Source organism: Salmo salar, chromosome 14 (assembly GCF_965601325.2).
Source record: "Salmo salar chromosome 14, fSalSal1, whole genome shotgun sequence".
Lineage (NCBI taxonomy): Eukaryota > Metazoa > Chordata > Actinopteri > Salmoniformes > Salmonidae > Salmo > Salmo salar.
Genome location: NC_138304.1, coordinates 65,156,201 through 65,181,541, shown reverse-complemented (window position 1 = coordinate 65,181,541; position 25,341 = coordinate 65,156,201). Strand labels below are relative to the sequence as shown.

General features: G+C 42.5%; 2 protein-coding genes and 2 non-coding genes across 4 annotated transcripts in view; 3 read left to right on the top strand and 1 right to left on the bottom strand.

Annotated features, from left to right (window-relative positions):
• Window positions 1-11,193: 11,193 nt before the first annotated feature.
• LOC106570097 (small ribosomal subunit protein eS27) lies at window positions 11,194-13,738 on the top strand. Its single transcript, XM_014142097.3, has 4 exons — window positions 11,194-11,329; window positions 12,343-12,451; window positions 12,699-12,809; window positions 13,477-13,738. Exons 1-4 carry the CDS (start codon window positions 11,324-11,326, stop codon window positions 13,503-13,505), a joined length of 255 nt encoding a protein of 84 aa, XP_013997572.1. The 5' UTR covers window positions 11,194-11,323; the 3' UTR covers window positions 13,506-13,738.
• trnaa-ugc (transfer RNA alanine (anticodon UGC)) lies at window positions 12,006-12,081 on the top strand. Its single transcript has one exon. It is a non-coding gene; the product is annotated as a tRNA-Ala (tRNA).
• Window positions 13,069-13,201, top strand: LOC123726950 (small nucleolar RNA SNORA35). The gene has a single exon (XR_006759057.1). It is a non-coding gene; the product is annotated as a small nucleolar RNA SNORA35 (small nucleolar RNA).
• Window positions 13,739-14,074: 336 nt separating the features above from the next.
• The window catches only part of LOC106570095 (small conductance calcium-activated potassium channel protein 2), a 24,345-nt gene continuing 13,078 nt past the window's right edge, over window positions 14,075-25,341 (bottom strand). The window contains exons 6-10 of the mRNA XM_014142091.3: window positions 16,498-16,639; window positions 15,763-15,873; window positions 15,409-15,536; window positions 15,095-15,164; window positions 14,075-14,781 (exon numbers count right to left, since the gene is read on the bottom strand). Coding sequence (XP_013997566.1) covers window positions 14,551-14,781; window positions 15,095-15,164; window positions 15,409-15,536; window positions 15,763-15,873; window positions 16,498-16,639 — 682 coding nt within the window. The 3' untranslated portion in view covers window positions 14,075-14,550. The remainder of the gene's footprint in view (window positions 14,782-15,094; window positions 15,165-15,408; window positions 15,537-15,762; window positions 15,874-16,497; window positions 16,640-25,341) is intronic.

Here is a 25,341-nt window from a genome sequence, read left to right as displayed (position 1 = left end):
CTGCTTCCCAGCTATTTTCAATGGAAGGAAAGCGGTGACAAGCGGAGAGGTCGGAGGACTGTTAGACGGCCTGAATGTGGCGTTGGAGGCGGTGAAAAAGTTCAACATTTCCCAACTTAATGCAAATCACCAATGGCGACCACTGGGCGATGACCATCATATCGAGTAGTTCCCAAGATGAATTTGACGCAATGCGACCCAAGGCTGGAGACTTTCTTCAGCAAAGATGGCTGACAAAAAAATCAAATCAAATCAAATGTTATTGGTCACATACACGTGTTTAGCAGATGTTATTGCTGGTGTAGCGAAATGCTTGTGTTTCTAGCTCCGACAGTGCAGTAATATCTGACAAATAATATCTAACAATTTCACCACATATACCCAATACACACAAATCTAAGAGGTGATACAGCCCGACAGGATGCTCTCAGTTGTGCATCTGTAAAAGTTTGTGAGGGTTTTAGGTGCCAAGCCAAATACTAGGATATAAGCAAATACTAGGATTGAAGCAAATGTAAGTAATTATAACGTCATAACAAATCTTGCAAAAAATGTACAGTTGAGAGGAATATGTTAGTTAATGTAGAGACAAACGATTCTGCATATTTTTTTGTCATAAAGTTAATTTATGAAAATAGCTATTTAGCAAGCTAGCTGACTAGCTAACATTAGCCAGCTAGCTTTATGCGTGTTGTGACATGAGTTTGAAATTGTAATTCTGGTTGTTTAATGTTTTAGGGACTCCTGAAACAACCAGCAAACCAGGCTGTAGTCTTGTGAAACAGTGGATGTAAAGAATCAAATGTTAGCTAGCTAAAGCATTTACCGCAAATTGAATGTACAATTTTGTAAGCTTGCATTGCTGATATTTGCCATGCAGTGCAGCTGAAGTAACGCAGCAAGCTAGCTATTTTCTTGCTTATTGTGCAGTGGAGGATAAAAAATACCAGTATGCCTATGGATGTGTAGCTAGCTATGTAGCCGATCTGTGGATGGACCCTAAAACGTTTGCTATACATATTAGTTCAGAACCTAGCTATGATCCTCAGCTATCATAGCCAGTTGTATCAATTTCAAAACAGTCTGAATGACATTAATGAAGCATGTGGATTGAGTAGAATATAATATAACTTTGTGCCAAGGATGCAATACGTACATCCATGTAGTTATTACCATGCATGAGATCCTCACATTGTAGCCTGTATATTTAATATATTCACTGATCATGTACTCTACCTTGGCAAATAAAGGTGCAGTTCAGGTATGAATGTCTGTGAGATTATTTTTCAGTCATATCCAATACCAGGAGTGTCAAATTCCAGTCTTTGAATGATGCTGTGTCTGCATGTAGTATGAAATACAATTATACACTTCAACAGTGTTTACCAATCTTGGTCTTGGGACATCAATGGTTACACATTGTAACTATGCAATAGACTAGAAAAATGATTTAACTAGTTAAAGGCTGATTAGTAATTCATATATAAACTCAGCAAAAAAAAGAAATGTCCTCTCACTGTCAAATGCCTTTATTTTCAGCAAGCTTAACATTTGTAAATATTTGTATGAACATAACAAGATTCAACAACGGAGACATAAACTGAACAAGTTCCACAGACATGTGACTAACAGAAATTGAATAATGTGTCCCTGAACAAAGGGGGGTTAAAATCAAAAGTAATTGTCCGTATCTGGTGTGGCCACCAGCTGCATTAAGTACTGCAGTGCATCTCCTCCTCATGGACTGCACCAGATTTGCCAGTTCTTGCTGTGAGATGTTACTCCACTCTTCCATCAAGGCACCTGCAAGTTCACGGACATTTCTCGGGGTAATGGCCCTTGCCCTCACCCTCCGATCCAACAGGTCCCAGACGTTCTCAATGGGATTGAGATCCGGGCTCTTCGCTGGCCATCGCAGAACACTGACATTCCTGTCTTGCAGGAAATCACGCACAGAATGAGCAGCATGGCTGGTGGCATTGTCATGCTGGAGGGTCATGTCAGGATGAGCCTGCAGGAAGTGTACCACATGAGGGAGGAGGAAGTCTTCCCTGTAACGCACAGCGTTGAGATTGCCTGCAATGACAACAAGCTCAGTCCGATGATACTGTGACACACTGCCCCAGACCATGACGATCCCTCCACCTCCAAATCGATCCCGCTCCAGAGTACAGGCCTCGGTGTAACACTCATTCCTTTGACGATAAACGCAACTCTGACCATCACCCCTGGTGAGACAAAACCGCGACTCGTCAGTGAAGAGCACTTTTTGCCAGTCCTGTCTGGCACGGCGACGGTGGGTTTGTGCCCATAGGCAACGTTGTTGCCGGTGATGTCTGGTGAGGACCTTCCTTACAACAGGCCTACAAGCCCTCAGTCCAGCCCCTCTCAGCCTATTGCGGACAGTCTGATCACTGATGGAGGGATTGTGTGTTCCTGGTGTAACTCGGGCATCTGTTGTTGCCATTCTGTACCTGTCCCGCAAGTGTGATGTTCAGATGTACCGATCCTGTGCAGGTGTTGTTACACGTGGTCTGCCACTGCGAGGACGATCAGCTGTCCGCCCTGTAGTGCTGTCTTAGGCGTCTCACAGTACGGACATTGCAATTTATTGCCCTGTCCACATCTGCAGTCCTCATGCCTCCTTGCAGCATGGCTAAGGCATGTTCATGCAGATGAGCAGGGACCCTGGGCATCTTTCTTTTGGTGTTTTTCAGTAGAACGGCCTCTTTAGTGTCCTAAGTTTTCATAACTGTGACCTTAATTGCCTACCGTCTGTAAGCTGTTAGTGTCTTAATGACCGTTCCACAGGTGCATGTTCATTAATTGTTACTGGTTCATTGAACAAGCATGGAAAACAGTGTTTAAACCCTTTACAATGAAGATCTGTGAAGTTATTTGGATTTTTACGAATTATCTTTGAAAGACAAGGTCTTGAAAAAGGGACGTTTCTTTTTTTGCTGAGTTTACATAAATACCATTTAAATAACAGTACACTACACTTTCTATGCATCATGTAAATACTCCAAAACCGGTTCATCTCAATATCTAATTTCCTTAATCTGCAATGAGCTGATAAACACAGGATAGCTGTAGTATTTCATCACATGAGACTTCATTTCAACCAGTAGAGAATGTGAAACGCTTTATTGAAAGAAGTTCATTATCCAAGGGTTCTAAATACATAATACATGACAGTGGCAGCTCTAGCCTTTAGGTCAGAGCCAATGTTGCCTGTAATCTAAGGCTTCTGTTTGGGATATGTACGTACGATCACTGTGGGGACGACGTCGTCGATGCACTTTTTGATGAACCCGGTGACTGAGGTGGTATACTCCTCAATGCCATTGGATGAATCCCGGAACATATTCCAGTATGTGCTGGATGGACCACAGCCTGTCGTTTCCAATGGGAGCAAATTAATCAGAGAGGGCAGAACAAGCACAAGCTAGCGAGATTCTATTGGTGTGTTCTAGCATGTGTGAAATGCGCTTGTGCAAATAACTCAATTCGCCCTCTTCTAAACTATTTTTAATTTTAATTTTTTACTGTTTTACTCTGTTCTAGGAACAGAACACTGTATTGAGATGTATTGTATTGAAATGTTTCATCGATGAGAACATATGCGGAATGTCGTCCAACAAATTGTCAATATAATTGTCATTGGAGTACAACTACGACTATAAGAATGGTGTACCAGTTTATTTAACCTGCTATCCCAGTTTACCAAACACCAACTGAAAATATGGTTTTGGCTTAGTGTACACAAATGGGTGTATAATGCCTTCTGTGAATATATCATCAACATTTGTCATTTTTGTGTGATTAGGAAACATCTTGAGGATTTCAGAAATGCCTCATATGTTGGTATATTGGATAGATGTAGAAAGAGATTACAGAAGACGGAAATGCAAAAAGTGTTCCACTACATAGATTTGCTGTTTTAATACATTTTCATATTTAGGGATGTAAACAGAACAATCAGTATCACAATCACTTATTGTGATGTGTGATCACTCACAATCAGAGCCATGTACTCTCAGTGGACAGTTTATTAGGTACAACCATCTTGTACTGGGTCTCCAGAATAGCCTGCATTCTTCGTGGCATGGAAACATTGCTCAATTGGTATCAACGGACCTAACGTGTGCCAGGAAAACATTCCCCACACCATTACACCACCGCCACTGTAAGGAGTGCGTACTGGCGGCAGAGAAGTCAGACGCAGGAGAGCAAAACTGTGTTTCCAAACGGCGCAGTTTAATAACAAGAAAAACCCACCGGAAAACAGAACAATCAAAATAATGGGTACATAACCCGACGCACGCCAGGGCAAGCACTTACAATAAACAATCAGCGACAAGGACATGAGGGGGAACAGAGGGTTAAATACACAACATGTAATTGATGAGATTGGAACCAGGTGTGATGGAAGACAAGACAAAACCAAAGGAAAATGAAAAGAGGATCAGCGATGGCTAGAAGGTCGTTGACTTCGATCGCCGAACGCCGCCCGAACAAGGAGAGGGACCAACTTCAGCAGAAGTCGTGACAGCCACCAGTCTGTACCGTTGGCACCAGGCAGGATGGGGCCATGGACTCATGCTGCTTATGCCAAATTCTGACTCTGCCATCAGCATGCTGCTCCAGGAATCAGGATTTGTCAAACCAGGTGATGCTTTTCCACTGCTCAATTGTCCAGTGTTGGTGATTGCGTGCCCACTGGAGCCGCTTCTTCTTGTTTTTAGTTGATAGGATTTGAACCCAGTGTGGTCGTCTGCTACAATAGCCCATCTGTGACTAGGATTGACCCGTTGTGCGTTCTGAGATGCCGTTCTGCACACTACTGTTGTACTGCTCCATTATTTGCCTGTTTGTGGCTGCCTGTTAGCTTGCATGATTCTTGCCATTCTCCTTCGACCTCTCATCAATGAGCTGTTTTCGACCATAGGACTGACGCTGACTGGATGTTTTTTGTTGGTCACGCCATTCTCGGTAAACCCTAGATAGACACTGTTGTGGATGAAAAGCTCAGGAGAGTGGACGTTTCTGAGATGCTGGAACCGGCGCGCCTGGCAACAACGATCATACCATGCTCAAAGTCGCTTAGGTCACTCGTTTCGCCCAATCTAACATTCAATCCAACAGTATCTGAATGCCTCAATGTCTGTCTGGCTACTTTATATAGCAAGTCACGGCCACGTGACTCACTGTCTATAGGAGCAAACCATTTTCGTGAATGGGGTGGCGTACCTAATAAACTGGCCACCGAGTGTATATAAAGAGTTAGGCGAATAGCCATTGCTAAGTGATAATTAACGCTTCTGAGTTGTGCCCGTTATTTCTGATAGTTTTCTAAACATATGAAGATGTCATTTATGCAATTTGTTGACACTACAACACAGTAAAGACTTGGATATAAATCAATAAATTAAATTCACTGCTCTTTTTTGCTTGTTTACAGCGGTTCATTTCATAGGGAACTGTCTGCGGCACTCTGTATTGTTACATCACCAACATTTCAAGAATAAAGTTGCATATGGGCGCTAGCCATTCTAAAACCTGGCCTAACTCTCTCTATACACTGTATATAGTGCTCTGCTCACATCATTATTGTGAATGTTATGTAGGCTAGCCTATGGATTGTGATGTGTTCTGTAATCCATGGGTCTGGGGATATGACATCTCTAGAGAAGTCTGATAAAAGACAATACATCTGTTGGCTAAATATCTACCTTAATGTGCAATCTGTCAATCAATCTATAGCTGTGTTCGAAAACCCATGCTAACATACTGTATACTACATGCTTAATGAGTATATACTACATAATATTTACTATTAGTTCATTTTATTATACTAAACGAACTGTATAATTTCAGTTGAGTATACTAGAGCTACGCCTGTCTACTGGAAGTTGATGGTGTTGCTGTGCAACCTCTGTCTTGTTTTGTACGCTTTGTACAAAATAATAAAACGCAGAACTACAGGATGTTTCTTAACATAACTCTTTATTAACTAGCTACAACTACATGTTAGCCTATCTCCAACCACGATCAACTGAACATGACCTAACCGTCTGGGTGGTCTTAACCAATCACCGCACAGTATGATACGGCGGTAAAATGCATCCAATTATAATTCAGTATGTATTCACATATGAATATTACATCCCCCTTCTTTTAAACAAAATACAAATGTTTTACATATTCTAAGCTTTTCTTTTGGATACATGCTCTGTAGTTTGAACTCAAGGTAAGTAACCATTTATATTGCATAATACACCAACTGAATCAACATAGACTCTGAAACAATGATCCAACTTTTCAAACAAGGGATTCTCAGCAACTCAGCTTTCACTGTAGAAATGACATCTTAACATTTCAAACAAATACAATACCAAAGCATGTCAAGTGAACTTTCAATAACAAGTTTACAGTCTGGAACGCTTTTAGGGCAGCGATCCGCCTACACCCTTTGACATTTCACAGGTCGAGGACAGCTCTGGGCTTGACCTCTCTTCCTGACCTTGTGTGATATGATGTTGAGCATGCTTCTGTATCAGTCAACAGCTCTTGTGGTGTTGCAGGTAAGTGTGGTGTATGTTGTGCTGTGTGTGTGTTTAGTCCATCACGTTCTCTTTCAGGGGAACAGTTCATCTCATCAGTGTGTTGTTCTTTTGTGTTCAGTAAGTGACGACGATTGCGGCGGTACACTGCTCCTTCTGCTGTGCGGACGTGATATGAACGTTCAGTGTCAGCTGGCTGGATGACGACTGCTGGTTTCCAGAGGCCATGCTCCTGGATTCTAACTGACTCTCCGTCGATCAGTGGTGGCAGTGGTCTAGCTGACCTGTCGTAGTATCGCTTTTGTTGTTGTTGTCTCTGTGCACGTTTTTCATGCATTTCCTTGTAGCTGACGACCTCAGGTTGCAGCTGCTGGTTGGTGCTGGGAAGGGTTGAGCGAAGTCTGCGGCTCATCAACAGCTGGGCTGGTGATTTGAAGTTGTCAACTGGAGTGTTGCGGTATTCAAGGAGACTGAGGTAGGGGTCTCTCTTGTCTGCTTTTGCTTTGTCCATGAGTGATTTAGCAATCTGCACAGATTTTTCAGCAAGGCCATTACTTTGAGGGTAATGTGGGCTTGTGGTGACATGTGTGAACTCCCATGCTTTTGTGAAGGATTCAAACTCATTTGATTTGTAACAGGGCCCATTGTCAGATATTAAAGTCTCTACAATGCCATGCCTGGCAAAGGCTGCTTTCAGCTTGTGTATCACAGCTGCAGACGTGGTGCTGTGAAGCTTGTCGAGTTCGAAGTATCTGCTGTAGTAGTCCACTGTTACGATGTAGTCCTCGTTGTTCCAGGTGAACAGATCGGTTGCCACAACCTGCCAGGGTCGGTCTGGGATACAGTGAGGTAACATTGGCTCTTTGGTGTTTGAGGGGCGTCTTTCAAGACAGATGGTGCATCTACCAACAATGTCCTCTATTTGTTTGCACATTCCAGGCCAAAACAAAATGTCCCGTGCTCTCTGTTTGCACTTTTCCATGCCCATGTGTCCAGCATGGATCTTTGTCAAAATCTCTTCTCTGAGACTGGTAGGAATAATGATTTTCTCTCCTTTGAAAATGATTCCGTTGATCTGTGATAGTTCATCACGATGGTTCCAGAACTCTGAGACGCTCTGAGGGCATTTTCTCCTCTCCTCAGGCCATCCATCCTGTATGACTTCCCTCAGCTGTGTGAGTTGTGAGTCCTTGTCTGTTTCTGCTTGGATCTCCTTCAGTTTCGTGTCACTAACTGGTAAGTTGCTGTACACAGTGTGCACTTGCATGTCCATGCCCTCACTGAGGCTGCTGTCCTTGTAGGTAAGAAACTTCCTGGAGAGTGTGTCTGCGACAGGGATGTCTTTGCCTGGACGGTGAGTGATTGTGAAGTCGTATTTTTGTAGTTGAAGGATCATTCTCTGTAGCCTTGGCGGGGCTGCAGCTAGTGGTTTCGTCATGATTGACTCAAGGGGCTTGTGGTCGGATTCCACAATGACTTGTCGTCCATATACGTACTGATGGAAACGTTTACATCCGAACAGAATGGCATAGAGCTCCTTTTCGATTTGAGCGTAGTTGATTTCACAGTCTGTGAGAGATTTGGAAGCGTAGCCGATGGGCTTTCCTTCTTGCAGTAGCACTGCACCTAGTCCATACTTCGACGCGTCCACTTGGAGTCTGAGCTCTTTGTTGGGGTCGTAGTAGGCAAGGATTGGTCCTGGTTCTCTCGTGATCAAGTCTTTCACATTCTGGAAAGCAATGTCATGTTGCTTGTCCCAAAGAAACTCACTGGACTGCTTTAGCAGTTGACGCAGGGGTGCATTAGCATTGGAGATGCTGGGTGCGAACTTGGCTAAGTAGTTGACCATGCCAAGCACTGTTTCCAGCTCTGCACGGTTCTTTGGTGGCTCCATTTCTTTTATGGCTGAGATCTTCTGTGGATCTGGCTTGATTCCATTCGCTGTGAGAAGATGTCCGAAGTAGCTGACCTCTGTAGCGCTGACTGTGCTCTTCTCGGGGTTGAGCCGGACTCCTCTATTTGCATTTGAAAGTGCATGTGCCTTTTACTGGGAGCTGTTCACCACCATAACCAGTCAGTCTGCGCATGGTGGGCTGTAGCTCTCACTCAGATGTCAAGCTGCGGTACTTATTCAGAGGAATAATGTTTACTTGTGCACCAGTGTCTAGTTTGAACTTTAGCTTTGTGCCTTGTGTTCCTATCTCAATGTCAGCAAAGGCTTGCTCTGTCTCTGATATGTGACTTTTCTGTGTCACTGAATCAATAAACAGTTCATCATCATTTGACTCTTTGATTGACATTTCATCTTCACTCACTGTGTGTACTGTTTTTCCACGGTAAGCTCTGCACACTTTTGCAAAGTGATTCCATTTACCACATTTAGTACACTGTTTGCCTTTAGCTGGGCAATTTCCTTGTTCGCCATGCACTTTGTATCCACAATATCCACATGTTTTGGGGCGTTTTGAGTCTGTGTCGCTCTGTTTTGGAGTTATGTCTCTCTCCGTTCTGAAACGCTCTCTCTGGGCACCGGAGGTGTGCTTTGATGTCTGCCTGACTGCGTGCACTGCTTGTTCACGTGATGCGCTCGTGCTGCCGCGCGAAATGGTTTTCATCCGAGCCTGTGCTAGCTCGTGAGATCTGGCTATGTCGATAGCTTTGTCCAGCGTTAGCTCAGACCCAACATTCAAAAGTTTCTCTCTCACTCGCGGTGAGTGTATTCCAAATACAATACGGTCCCTGACCATCTCATCCTTGTTTGCATAATCACAGTCTTTCACAAGCAGACGCAGCTCAGTCACAAACTGTTCAAAAGACTCGCTAGCTCCCTGTACTTTCTCATGGAATTTGTACCTAGCGAAAATTGTATTAGTCTTCGGCACAACATATGCTTCAAAACGATCGTAGTATGTTTTCAGTACCTTTGATTCAGCCTCGGTAAGTGTCCATGTGTTGTAAATATCTCTCCCTTTTTCACCGATCCAGAGGAGCAGGTAGCTACATTTTTCCTCTTCTCTTTCCTTCAGAGGACCAGTGAACATTAGCTCCACATGCTGTTTGTACTTACGCCATGCATCGGGTAAGTTTGTAGACTCCCAGTCCATTCGAGGTGAAGGAACTCCAGAAAAATCCATCTTTTAAGACCATTTACTCTGACACCATGTCTTGTTTTGTACGCTTTGTACAAAATAATAAAACGCAGAACTACAGGATGTTTCTTAACATAACTCTTTATTAACTAGCTACAACTACATGTTAGCCTATCTCCAACCACGATCAACTGAACATGACCTAACCGTCTGGGTGGTCTTAACCAATCACCGCACAGTATGATACGGCGGTAAAATGCATCCAATTATAATTCAGTATGTATTCACATATGAATATTACAACCTCTTGCTAGCATAACAAATTACTAGCTAGACATTTTATGACTTTTGAGTGTGTTATTAAATTAAATCTGGAGTGTCAGAGTGCACTCTGGACGTCCGTAAACCCATAGCTTTGTCAGATTGTCGGTTCATAAATTCAGATAGCACACTGGACGCTCTGGCCAAGGAGTAGGGTTGATCTGAGGTTCACCGGCAGTCAAGCACCCAAGCTAACTGGCTAATGTTGGTTAGACACAAATGAGAGAACACCTCACTCTGACAATTTTTTCTGCCCTAGGCATAGCTGGTTAGGCTGTTTTCATGTTATCCAGAGCGTTGGTGACTGTAGCTGTGCTGCTTGCAACAATTGAATTAAGCTTTTTTCCCCCCAACGTTTACTGACACCAGCCATTTTCAACTGGTGTTGAGCGTTGGTAAATTCATCAGTTGTTCGACGCTCTGGCACACAGACGAGTTCCATTAACTCCATTGAAAAGCAAAACGATTATACATACCACTTAGCTAAGCATGATGTGAATAATCAAGTCAAAGTTGGATAGTTAGTTAGATAGCAGATAGTTAATATACTGCCTGGCAAGTTCGATATATTACTAGCCAACAAACATTAGGGGCGGCAGGTTGCCTAGTGGTTAGCGTGTTGGGACAGTAACTGAAAGTTTGCTGGATCAAATCCCCGTCCTGTCATGGTAACAAGGCAGCTAAACCACTGTTCCCCGGTAGGCTGTCATTGTAAATAAGAATTTGTTCTTAACGGACTTGCCTAGTTATTTAAAATGTTATTTTTTGTATTATTATTGGGTAACTAGTACCAGTGCATACTGCTGTAACGCTAGTTCGTAAGAACAGCGTAGCTAACACTTAACGTAACCAATTTGAACAGTTATTATTTTATTACATTGCTCAACATTTTCTTAGCATTTTTCATAAATAGTTTAAGAAATGAATTTGCATCCGCTCTCGTTGGACTTCGGCTGCATATTTTCTGCCATTTTCTTCAACTTTAAAAACGTTGTGAAGCCACGCCCATTTCTGAAGAATTGTATTATGGGCCTTAAAAGTACGGAAATAGTGTCTACTGCGTGTGTACTTCGTATTTTGGCGAATTTAGTATGACATCCGGGAACTTTTGGCATACTAATTATATCCATACTTTGATCAATAACTATACTATATACTCAATTTACGTCACAAATAGTACGGTTAGTATGAGTATTCGAACACAGCTTATGTGTTTTGACCTTACAAATATGTCCACCAACCTCTTCTAATTCACTCACTTCCTGCCGGTGCACAAAATGAGTGTCAATATGAACCTCCTGTTTCCGGCAATGCCTCCTTTCCGGCAGCGGCTATTTCCTCGCCAACATGCCAGTGAGTACCGGAGCCTGACATAATCACGATTTTAACCGTTCATATGGGGCTTTAGATGCCAATACTGGAGTCAGTAATGCATAATAATGCGAGTACTGACTGTTGTGTGTTTTAGCTCTGTCGGCCTATTCAGTGCCGAGGTGTTGCTATCACAATCGTTCACATACGCGCGCATTGTGATACAAGATGGCGACCTGCATATCGCAAACATGGAGAAGGAGTCACCTGAAAATTGAACATTGTCTAAATATATATACGTGCAATAGTGGCCACTGTTAAACATACTATTGACTTGTGTACTAGTAGATTATGTAGTGCCAGTTACTGCTCAAATCCCAAGTGAACATGTGTTATTATTTTGCCTCGAACAAGGGTCAGCGTTGACGTTACCTAATCCAGTGAGCAAGAGTTCAGGGTGGTAGCTATGAGGTTTTGGATCGCAAATTCATTACAGTTCCTTGGCAGTATCACTCGCAGCAATTTTCCTATTTTGATGTCAATTTCAACCAAGCTTGAGTGGTTATGTGATTCGATTTCAATGTAATTCAACTGGCTGTGAGCCAACACCCATTGTGGGTTGTGTATCTGACATAACTACATCGCAGTATCATCCACTAGTTTTCTCTGGATAAGGGGGTCTGCTAATGACAAATGTTAAATGCACGGTCTGTCACTCGGTCCCGTGTGGCTCAGTTGGTAGAGCATGGTGTTTGCAACGCCATGGTTGTGGGTTCGATTCCCACGGGGGACCAGTACGGAGAAAAAAAATGTAAATGTATGCATTTAATAATAGTTGTTATATACAGCATCCACCTTCACATAAAATATTTGCTTCTGTAAACAGGATCAGGGTCATTAAAACATTTAAAACTCTGATCTCAAGGCTCACGCATTCAAACGGACAGACTGATAAGAGCGTCTGCTAAATGACTAAAATGTAAAAGTAAACCGTAGTCCTAACTACTCAAACTAAATGTAGTGTTTTAAGCAGTCTTTTGTCCACTCTTCTGCAGCTCGCAAAAGACTTGTTGCACCCATCCCCTGAGGAGGAGAAGAGGAGCCACAAGAAGAAGCGTCTCGTCCAGAGCCCTAACTCCTATTTCATGGATGTTAAGTGCCCAGGTAGATTCAGCTCTTTCCTTAATTGGACTCAAGTTTGAAGGGCCACCTTGTCTATGCACTAGCTTAATGAGTCAGTGCTTACAACATTGTATTCATTAGGAAGCAAATGGGGCGGGACCTATTAGTATTTGTCCAATAAGAAACACTCATTTTAGTTTCTTTGCTACTGTGTACACCCCCAGGCACTAATGATGTTGACGTCTTCAGATTGTGTGTGTAATGTTTTGTATTTTTCTGTTTCCCTCAGGATGCTACAAGATCACAACTGTGTTCAGCCACGCCCAGACAGTCGTGCTGTGTGTGGGTTGCTCCACAGTTCTGTGTCAGCCCACTGGCGGCAAAGCACGTCTCACAGAGGGTCAGTAGTCTCAGCATTCTGTCTCCCCCTAAATTTTCCAACTCATGTTGGAGAGTGGATAGTCTCTGATAATTTAATGTCTATGGGAAAACAACACAGTTAAGTACAGCATGTCAATATTTGTTGATGTAGTTGGTACTATTGCCAGTTACTATGTTAATGAATAGTAATTTGACTGGCTGATATTGGCACAGATTAATTCAGACTTGTCACATTCACTGTAGATGTTAATGGCTCATATCTTTATCAAATGACCTGACTGCACTGTCAAGTGACTGGACTGCCACCCCAATGGTTGTACTGTCTCATTCCAGTGCAAGATGATAAATCTCAGTTTGCAGAAGGGTAGGGCTAGACCACTGGCTCTCCCCTTTCGAAGGCTGAGAACAAGATGCAAGTTATGCTATGGTGCTACTTATTATTTAGGTGTTGCAGTACACTGGATTCCAACATTGCGTAACCTTACTATGGCTTTAGCAGATTTTAAATTATTGTTTTGGCAGTGAATGCTTTCCTGACATGTAGACTGTTTAGCACTAGATGCTGTAAATATGCAACCAAATGAATAAACACTGTGTCCCGCTACTCTCTAATCATTCAGATTGTCGTGTGTAGCGGTAATGCCCCATTTGCCTGCGGCCTGACTGTCATTTTCTCTCTCCATCAGGGTGCTCATTCAGGAGGAAGCAGCATTAGTTGTACTCCCGATGCCCTGGTAGAGATGTAAGGGAGAGGAGGGGTTGGACAGGTTGATTTCAGCGACTCCAGCCTCGACACAGCAGTCACTGCATCCAAGAAACAGCAGATTGATCTAGAAGTGCTCACGACGTCTGGACACCAGATGGGAGTACTCTATGATAGTCCACTTTGTTGCTGTAACTCAACCCTCCAACCCAGTCTCTTAATAAAATATTGTTTTGGCTAAAGAATTGGTGTGGTTTGAACTTTTGTTCCCTTTTCCATATTTGCCTATGATGGCATGGAAATGCTGTTCTATCGCACAGTTACTTGTCAAATTCCTGCCTGACTTCATTGCAGATGTATGCCAGAAATTACAACGCCGGGATCCATATTTAAGATATCTGCTGAACACATGATTAAGCAATCTGATTCCCAACTGTACATTGGATGACGTGGCACACAACACCTGCAGTTGGGCAGACACTCGACCACTGGTATGTGTTTATAGCCTGTTACAGTAAAGTGAGTGCTTGTTTTCAAGAAAATGCATAAGAAACAATGTCATGTAATTAACTGACTCGTGACAAGATGTAACTTAATTTATTAATGTTTACTGTAAATTATACAACTCAGTTAAACAGATTTGGTTATTACTGGACATGGTCTTTTATACTGTACACCCCACCACATACTATCATGCCAATCTACCGATCACTGTGAAATGACAAATACATTAGTTATGATGCGCAGAACATTCAGTGCACATGCTGGCTAACAATACTTTGTTTAATTTTTAGTGTTAAAATCAAGACTAGTATCATTTTTGGGGGGGGCCAGTATGAGTCACATATTAGTACTGCATATAGTCTCGATGTTGGCTCATTGTAATTCTAATAAAAATGAAGTCAAATCTATCCTTTATTGCTTTGACACATTCTTTATGTACACTTTGAATAGTTATTCCTATAAAGTATCTTTATCCTGATCCCAACTTTTGCCCATCAATTTCTTTCTACCTCTCCCTGTAACAATACACATTGCATACCTCCTCCCATCTCTCTTACCTATCCTGCCCTGCCATGCTCCATGTCACTGCCTGCTCCTCCCTCTCCCTGAGCAGGTGGCGGATGGAAGCGTTTTGTGTGGCGAGGGTGCTGGAGAGGAGGGGCATTAGGGTCCTAAAGCCTTCTCTCAGCTCCTCCACATTCTGCTGCAGACTGTTTGTGTGTTTTTCCAGGTCCCCTCGACATCCACTCACCTCTGACAGCACGTCATACATCAGATTCTGCATCTACATGGGGAAAAGGGTGCAGAGTGGTCAGAATGAGAGGGGGCAATGTGATAACATTTAGAAGATCGTCAATTGCTCCCTTCTCTAGAATATTGGTCATATTTGGTTGTTGCAACAGTAGTGGCCTAACCTGGACTCAGATCTGTTTGTGCTACCATGTCAACTCCTCGTCACTCATTTGGCATGACAAGGAGTTGACATGATAGCACAAACAGATCTGGGTCCAGGCTAGTAGTGACCTAGAATATTGGTCATATTTGGTTGTTGCAACAGTAGTGGGTGAACCTAATCGGTAACCGTGCCTGTCTCTCACCTTGCAGAGATCCACCAGTGTGTTGGCCTGGTCAGCCAATTTCCTCCTTTCCATCTTCACATCACGCAGCCTGGGGTGAACACACAGAGGAAGAAGATTTCTAACATTCAGACATAATCACAGGACAGGTAAAACAAATTGAAAATATAATTCATGATGAACAGAGAATGACCATTTCTGTATTACAGTTGAGGCTTTCACAAGTTCTAACACCCCTGTGCATATGGTGTAAAGTGTAACCTCGTTGGCTTTTCAGAGGGGAATGTCTAAGCTGGTGGGTTACTTGGGGAAGTGTGTTTTGAATGGTGCTTTACCGGTGGATTGCGAGCAGCAGCTTCCTCTGGTGCATGCGTACTCTGCAGTGGTCTCTCTCCCTGGCCAGCTTGGTGTGTTTGTAGATCATCCAAGTCTCTCTAAGTACATTTGCTGCAGCAATCTTTATCTGGAAGAGAACAGTTGTTTCCTCGTCCAACACTCAGTTTTCAATGTTTGCATCCCAAATGGCACCCTATTACCGGTGCACTATATAGGGAATAGGCTGCCATTTGGGGGACAGTCCATGATTCATACAACTCTACAGGTCAACGTTGAATGTCTCACATATGTTAAGTCAAGGTTCCAAAGACCACTATTGAATACATTCACATGTTAAGTCAGGTGAGTTTTACCCCTTTTGTAAAGTGGGAATCCATCATGAAGTTGTGGACGTGTTTCTCTGCCCTGGTCAGCTCCAGTTTCCTGGCAACCACGGCAACCACCAGCACTGTGCAACCAGCCCCCTTGTGTGTGTGTGTATGACAGAGAGAGAAATAAACAAAACAAAAAAGGTTAAAGGCCCAGCGCAATCAAAAACTAGATGTTCCTGTTTTATTTCCACACTCGGAGTTGGAATAATACTATGAAATTGTGAAAATTATGATAATGCTATTTGAAAAGACCACCTGAAATTTCAGCCTGTTTTGGTAGGATGGAGTTTTGGCCTACCCGGTGACACCACCAGGCGGTAAATTAGTTAATAGACCAATAAGAAAGAGATTTCCAAACCAATAACAGCTAGTTTTCAGTTTTCCTCTCCCCACTCAGACCACTGCCAGACAGTCCTAGCTAAATTCTTGCTTGGGATATTGGTCTTGCTAAGAAGTCATTTTTGTTTATTTTTCACTATTTTAATTGAGAACAATCACAGTAGGGTACTTAATTGTTAACCAGAAATGATTTGATATTGACATAAAAATGGCTGCATTGGGCCTTTAAGGAAAAGACAGTATGCTAATGACCACAATTACAATGATTCCCACCCCCTTCTCTTTTCTTTTAAAGATTTCATCAAATTATTCCCAGGCACCTGCAACAAGCCAACTCAGCTGTGCGATTGCCTTTCCTATTTTGCCGAAACTGCTTACCATGATCCCAGTGAGTAGACAGATGCTGCGGCCACAGTAGGTGTGGGGAACAACATCCCCATAACCAATGGACAAGAAGGTGACCGAGACCATCCACAGGGCCTCCATGTAGTTACTGCTCAGGTCCTTATAGTTGTGGTGTCTAGAGGACAAGGGAGGGATGATGGTTCAGTCTTGTCCACTTTTACCATATTAACATTGAACAAAAAACTTGATTCTGTCTAGGAGTGTGATATTTGACTGTATTTTTGATATGACTGACTGAACTTATGATGGGTGGGGCCCATCTGATATTAGTCACACTAGAGGTTGGTCCAAGTCATATAGTCACCAAGGCCGGGATTAAATCGAAGGCACGTCCCAGCACGGCGCACTGCACTACAGACAATGTGTCTTTTAAATGCCATTTCCCCGACGTTTGCAATGGTAAATGCTGCAGACGTCGACTGAAGTATTAATTACCTCTAAAAGGCAGTGTAGTGTACACTACACTATCTGTAGTGCAGTGCGCAACATGCCTTTGAATCAGTGTTAATTTTGGCCCTTTTTAAAAATGTAGTCTAGTTTTAGACAAGGATATATTTGTCAAAATTACTTAGTCACATTTTTGTCATTTAAATAATGATTTAGTCTAGTTATTGTCAAAATGACAAAAACAGTGGGCCATTTTAGTCAATTAAATGCCCTTTAATTTTAGTCACATTTTAATACACACAGTGTATTTTTCCACATTTTGTTAAAATGGATTAAAAAAAAATCTTAATCATTCTGCACACAATACCCCATAATGACAAAGCAAAAATGTCTTTTTAGATTTTTTTTCACATAAAAAAAAACTCTTACATTTACATACAGTTTAAACTCAGTTTTTCACAATTCCTGACATTTAATCCTAGTAAAAATTCCCTGTCTTAGGTCAGTTAGGACCACCACTTTATTTTAAGAATATAAAATGTCAGAATAATAGTAGAGAGAATGATTTATTTAAACTTTTATTTCTTTCATCACATTCCCAGTGGGTCAGAAGATTACATACAGTCAATTAGTATTTGGTAGCATTGACTTTAAATTGTTTAACTTGAGTGAAACGTTTCGGGTAGCCTTCCACAAGTTTCCCACAATAAGTTGTGTGAATTTTGGCTCATTCCTCCTGACAGAGCTGGTGTAACTGAGTCAGGTTTGTAATCCTCATTGCTCGCACACACTTTTTCAGGTCTGCCCACAAATGTTCTATAGGATTGAGGTCAGAGCTTTGTGATGGCCACTCCAATACCTTGACTTCGTTTTCCTTAAACCTCTCTGGGCTAGGCGGGACGAATTCGTCCCACCTACGTAACAGCCACTTGCAGCCTGTGGCGCGATTTTCAAAACCTTAAAAATCCTATTACTTCAATTTCTCAAACATATGACTATTTTACAGCTATTTAAAGACAAGACTCTCGTTAATCTAACCACACTGTCCGATTTCAAAAAGGCTTTACAACGAAAGCAAAACATTAGATTATGTCAGCAGAGTACCAAGCCAGAAATAATCAGACACCCATTTTTCAAGCCAGCATATAATGTCACCAAAACCCAGAAGACAGCTAAATGCAGCACTCACCTTTGATGATCTTCATCAGATGACAACCCTAGGACATTATGTTATACAATACATGCATGTTTTGTTCAATCAAGTTCATATTTATATCAAAAACCAGCTTTTTACATTAGCATGTGACGTTCAGAACTAGCAAACTTCCGGGGAATTCGCTAACATTTTACTAAATTACTCACGATAAACGTTCACAAAAAGCATAACAATTATTTTAAGAATTATAGATACAGACCTCCTCTATGCACTCGATATGTCTGATTTTAAAATAGCTTTTTGGTGAAAGCACATTTTGCAATATTCTAAGTACATAGCCCAGGCATCACGGGCTCGCTATTTAGACACCCGGCAAGTTTAGCACTCACCATAATCATATTTACTATTATAAAAGTTTGATTACCTTTTGTTGTCTTCGTCAGAATGCACACCCAGGACTGCTACTTCAATAACAAATGTTGGTTTGGTCCAAAATAATCCATCGTTATATCCGAATAGCGGCGTTTTGTTCGTGCGTTCCAGACACTATCCGAAATAGTAAAGAAGTGTCGTGCGCATGGCGCAATTCGTGACAATAAAATTCTAAATATTCCATTACCGTACTTCGAAGCATGTCAACCGCTGTTTAAAATCAATTTTTACGCCATTTTTCTCGTAGAAAAGCGATAATATTCCGACAGGGAATCTCCTTTTCGGCAAACAGAGGAAAAAATCACAAAGGCGGGGGCGGTCGGGTCACGCGCATAAGCCCAGAGTCCCTTGATCGGCCACTTGAGAAAGGCGATAATGTGTTTCAGCCTGGGGCTGGAATGACGACATTCTGTTTTTTCCCGGGCTCTGAGCGCCTATGGACGACGTGGGAAGTGTCACGTTAGAGCAGAGATCCTTAGTAAATGATAGAGATGGAAAAGAAGTTCAAGAAATGGTCAGACAGGCCACTTCCTGTAAAGGAATCTCTCAGGTTTTGACCTGCCATTTGAGTTCTGTTATACTCACAGACACCATTCAAACAGTTTTAGAAACTTTAGGGTGTTTTCTATCCATATGTAATAAGTATATGCATATTCTAGTTACTGGGTAGGAGTGGTAACCAGATTAAATCGGGTATGTTTTTTATCCAGCCGTGTCAATACTGACCCCTAGCCCTAACAGGTTATTAAGCCATTTTGCCACAACTTTGGAGGTATTCTTGGGGTCATTGTCCATCTGGAATTTTCCAAGCTGTTTAAAGGCACACTCAACTTAGTATATGTAAACTTCTGACCCACTGGAATTGTGATACAGTGAATTATAAGTTAAATAATATGTTTGTAAACAATTGTTGGAAAAATTACTTGTGTCATGCACAGAGTAGATGTCCTAACCGACTTGCCAAAACTATAGTTTGCTAATAAGAAATTTGTGGCGTGGTTGAAAAACGAGTTTTAATGACTCCAACCTAAGTGTATGTAAACTTCTGACTTCAACTGTATGTATTCAGACCCTTTGCTCAGTACTTTGTTGAATCACCTTTGGCAGCAATTACAGCCTCGAGTCTTCTTGGGTATGACGCTACAAGCTTTGCACACCTGTATTTGAGGAGCTTCTTCTATTGTTCTCTGCAAATCCTCTCAAGCTCTGTCCGGTTGGAAGGTGCACAGCTGCACAGCTATTTTCAGGTCTCTCCAGAGATGTTAGATCGGGTTCAAGTCTGGACTCTGGCTGGGCCACTCAAGGACATTGTCTTGGCTGTGTGCTTAGTGTCGTTGTCCTGTTGGAAGGTGAACCTTCGCCCCAGTCTGAGGTCCTGAGCACTCTGGAGCAGGATTTCATCAAGGATCTCTGTACTTTGCTCTGTTCATCTTTCCCTTCGATCCTGACTAGTCTCCCAATCCCTGCCGCTGAAAAACATCCCCACTGCATGATGCTGCCACCACCATGCTTCACCGTAGGGATGGTATTGGGCAGGTGATGAGCGGTGACTGGTTGCCTCCAGACGTGACGCTTATTCCTTAGATGTTCATTTTCTCGACATCTAAAGGCACAACCTAGATTCGAGCCAATGTCTTAAGTAGTTGAACATGTTATTACTCCAACCTCGTGAAAGTGACAAACTGACATGTTTTCATTTTTGTCAAAAACAACTTTATATATACTTTTATAACCTTTGATTTGATGGCCTTTGTGAAATATATTTTCCATAACCACAAATATTGTATTTTCAGCCGTTTGAAGCTGGTGTATAAAACCAAAAGAAATAGTGCACATAGAACAGATCTACCGCTTCTTAGACTTGCTTACAAGGAGCATGACAGATCCATAACTCACATTTCTATGTGAATTTGGTCGGGTCTCCCAAAAAGTTACATATTGCAGCTTTAACTCAAAATAAAGTTATTTACCCAGTCAGATATAGTGTAGTGGCAAGAGGAATTTAGTCAATAAATAGTTTGCTATCCCTTTTCCTTTCTTTCTGTGCCACCAAATGTATTTATTTATTAGAGATTTAGCAGGATGAAATCTCTTGAGATGCACCACCTCGTTTTCAAGAATGTCCAAATCAAAAAACAAACAAACAATACTTAGTAAGGATGGATCAAAATTTACGGAATGGTAGCTGGAGGGTCATGCTTTTTCAATTTCGGTCAAGGGGAGGGTTTAGTATTTAATCTAGTCCAGGGGAGTGTCATGTAATTTCTAATTCATGAAAATTAGACATTTCTCAGTGTTTTAGAATTAGTTGCTTATTAGGCTATACAGTGCATTCGGAGAGTATTCAGACCCCTGGACTTTTTCCACATTTTGTTACGTTACAGCCTTATTCTAAAATTAACGAAATAGTTTTTTCCCCCCACATCAATCTACACACAATATCCCATAATAACAAAGCAAAAACAGGTTTTTAGAAATGTTTGCAAATGTATATAAAAAAACTGAAATATCACATTTACATTAGTATTCAGACCCTTTACTCAGTACTTTGTTGAAGCACATTTGGCAGCAATTTAGCCTCGAGTCTTCTTGGGTATGATGCTACAAGCTTGGCACACCTGTATTTGGGGAGTTTTTCCCATTCTTCTCTGCAGATCTTCTCAAGCTTTCTCAGGTTGGATGGAGACCATCGCAGCATAGCTATTTTGAGGTCTCTCCAGAGATGTTCGATCTGGTTCAAGTCTGGGCTCTGGCTGGGCCACTCAGGGACATTCAGAGACTTGTCCTGAAGCCACCACTGCGTTGTCTTGGCTGTGTACTTAGGGTCATTGTCCTGTTGGAATGTGAACCTTCACCCAGGTCTGAGTTCCTGAGAGCTCTGGAGCGGGGTTTCATCAAGAAGCTCTCTGCTTCGTTCATCATTCTCTCGATCCTGACTAGTCTCCCAGTCTCTGACTCTGAAAAACATCCCCACACCATGATGCTGCCACCACCATGCTTCACCGTAGGGATAGTGACAGGTCTCCTCCAGACGTGACGCTTGGCATCCAGGCCAATCTTTAATCTTGGTTTCATCAGACCAGAGATTCTTGTTTCTCATGGTCTGAGAGTCCTTTAGGTGCCTTTTGGCAAACTCCAAGAGGGCTGTCATGTGCCTTTTACTGAGGAGTGGCTTCCGTCTGACCACTCTACCATAAAGGCTTGATTGGTGGAGTGCTGCAAAGATGGTTGTCCTCCTGGAAGGTTCTCCCATCTTCACAGAGGAACTCTGGATCTCTGTCAGAGTGACCATTGGGTTCTTGGTCACATCCCTGACCAAGGCCCTTCTCCCCCGATTGGTCAGTTTGGCCCGGGCGGCCAGCTCTAGGAAGAGCGTTAGTGGTTCCAAACTTCTTACATTTAAGAATGATGGAGGCCACTGTGTTCTTGGGGACCTTCAATGCTGCAGAAATGTTTTGATACCCTTCCCCAGATCTGTGCTTCTATGTCAGAGCTCTACGGACAATTCCTTCGACCTCATTGCTTTTTTGTTGCTCTGACATGCACTGTCAACTGTGGAACCTTAAATAGACAGGTGTGTGCCTTTCCAAATTATTTCCAATCAATTGAATTTACCACAGGTGGACTCCAATCAAGTTGTAGAAACATCTCAAGCATGATCAATGGAAACAGGATGCACCTGAGCTCAATTTCGAGTCTCATAGCAAAGGGTTCGAATACTTATGTAAATAAAGTTTTTTTGTGTTTTTTATGATACGTTTGCAAACATTTCTAAAAACCTGTCTTCACTTGGTCATTATGGGGTATTATTTGTAGATTGATAAGGACCATTTTTTATTTAATCCATTTTTTGAATAATGCTTTAACGTAACCAAATTTGGAAAAAATCAAGGGTTCCGAATGCACTGTATAGCGATGTGTGCCCGGTGCCACCCCTCATCTCTGATTCTCCGCTGGGCGCGCACTATCAAGTACACCTACAGGTTAAATGTGTGGTCTCAATCAAATGATCAATGAAGTGCATGCTCGGAGAAGCACAGAGCAGTTCTATTTCTTAGATAGCTGCTGTGATGGTGTAAATACATCTAGGCTGCATTACACACTGCAATGGATATTCGAACCCTGCTCTTGCTGACAAAAACTGTTTTGTGTGCTGCGTAACCAATGGCTGTGCTGTGTAGGTATAAGGTGGCAGGTCAGGAGGAGTCAAAGGCTTCTTCAGAAAATTATTTATCGCACGCGGACTAGCATATAGCCTGTGTTCTGTTCAGTATCAGAAAGAGAGTGCGAAAATGTAAGCATAATTAATTTCAACCATCTTAGTTTTAATTAGACTTTACTAACAATAGAGCTTTGTGTTGGAGCCTATTTCTTCCTGTTTAAGAAATAAGAGTTAGGCCTACCTGTTTGCCAGATGAAATCAGGCTATAGGCTGCTTATCCATATATTTGTTCTTCAGTTCCTTCACCCACCATGCACTCTTTAAATAGCCTATCTTCGTGTCAGTGAAAGGCTGTGAAGTTAAAACCAAGACTCGAATTGGGGGGGGTATGAGAAGGTATGCCATAAGCCTACATTTTATGAAAGAAAATGTCAAAAAGCACAGGCCAACCACTTGTTAGCTTAAGATTTTGAAGAAAATAAAATAGATCCGATTATATAAAGTCACCTTTAACAGCACTTTGGTCCGCAATGCTTTCTGCTCAGAAACAAGCTGTAAAATACACGGGAAAGACGTGACTCTGATGCATATGGGAATAAATATATCAGTTTTGTTTCTTTGACATTCAGAAGCTGAGCTACAACTTTCTATAGCCAAGGAGAAAAACAATGACTTTGCTTGGGAAATAATCTAATTCTGTCACAATCAATTGATTAAGCAATTCGTTTTCTGTACAATAGAAGATGTTTAAACCCAGACAAATTTTAGGGAAACACTTGTGAATTTCTCTTGTTGGGTTAAACCACGGAAGAAGAGTAGCCAGCAGTTCAAGTTTACACATTTCTGCGTTGGTAGGCCTACTCTGTCTGGAGTGGAAAGGTAGACCTAACTTTTGACAGTACCATACTCAGATTCCTAATGATGTCTCAGATTTAAATATTTGCAAACGGGGACAGTTTATTTGCAAACAAGACACACTGATTTGGCATCGGGGAAATATGATAAGATTAACACATAGGCCTATCTCAACTACGGTCTAATAATAATAATAACAATGAAATAATAATAAATAAAACATTTAAAACTACTAATAGGCCTAAAACTACTGCTGCAACTACTAAATCAACTAATACAATTATCTATTATACACTGCTCAAAAAAATAAAGGGAACACTAAAATAACCCATCCTAGATCTGAATGAATGAAATAATCTTATTAAATACTTTTTTCTTTACATGCTGACAACAAAATCACACAAAAATAATCAATGGAAATCCAATTTATCAACCCATGGAGGTCTGGATTTGGAGTCACACTCAAAATGAAAGTGGAAAACCACACTACAGGCTGATCCAACTTTGATGTAATGTCCTTAAAACAAGTCAAAATGAGGCTCAGTAGTGTGTGTGGCCTCCACGTGCCTGTATGACCTCCCTACAACACCTGGGCATGCTCCTGATGAAGTGGCGGATGATCTCCTGAGGGATCTCCTCCCAGACCTGGACTAAAGCATCCGCCATCTCCTGGACAGTCTGTGGTGCAACGTGGCGTTGGTGGATGGAGCGAGACATGATGTCCCAGATGTGCTCAATTGGATTCAGGTCTGGGGAACGGGCGGGCCAGTCCATAGCATCAATGCCTTCCTCTTGCAGGAACTGCTGACACACTCCAGCCACATGAGGTCTAGCATTGTCTTGCATTAGGAGGAACCCAGGGCCAACCGCACCAGCATATGGTCTCACAAAGGGTCTGAGGATCTCATCTCGGTACCTAATGGCAGTCAGGCTACCTCTGGCGAGCACATGGAGGGCTGTGCGGCCCCCCAAAGAAATGCCACCCCACACCATGACTGACCCACCGCCAAACCGGTCATGCTGGAGGATGTTGCAGGCAGCAGAACGTTCTCCATGGCGTCTCCAGACTCTGTCACGTGCTCAGTGTGAACCTGCTTTCATCTGTGAAGAGCACAGGGTGCCAGTGGCGAATTTGCCAATCTTGGTGTTCTCTGGCAAATGCCAAACGTCCTGCACGGTGTTGGGCTGTAAGCACAACCCCCACCTGTGGACGTCGGGCCCTCATACCACCCTCATGGAGTCTGTTTCGGACCGTTTGAGCAGACACATGCACATTTGTGGCCTGCTGGAGGTAATTTTTGCAGGGCTCTGGCAGTGCTTCTCCTGCTCCCCCTTGCACAAAGGCGGAGGTAGCGGTCCTGCTGCTGGGTTGTTGCCCTCCTACGGCCTCCTCCACGTCTCCTGATGTACTGGCCTGTCTCCTGGTAGCGCCTCCATGCCCTGGACACTATGCTGACAGACACAGCAAACCTTCTTGCCACAGCTCGCATTGATGTGCCATCCTGGATGAGCTGCCCTACCTGAGCCACTTGTGTGGGTTGTAGACATCGTCTCATGCTACCACTAGAGTGAAAGCACCGCCAGCATTCAAAAGTGACCAAAACATCAGCCAGGAAGCATAGGAACTGAGAAGTGGTCTGTGGTCCCCACCTGCAGAACCACTCCTTTATTGGGGGTGTCTTGCTAATTGCCTATAATTTCCACCTGTTGTCTATACCATTTGCATAACAGCATGTGAAATGTATTGTCAATCAGTGTTGCTTCCTAAGTGGACAGTTTGATTTCACAGAACTGTGATTGACTTGGAGTTACATTGTGTTGTTTA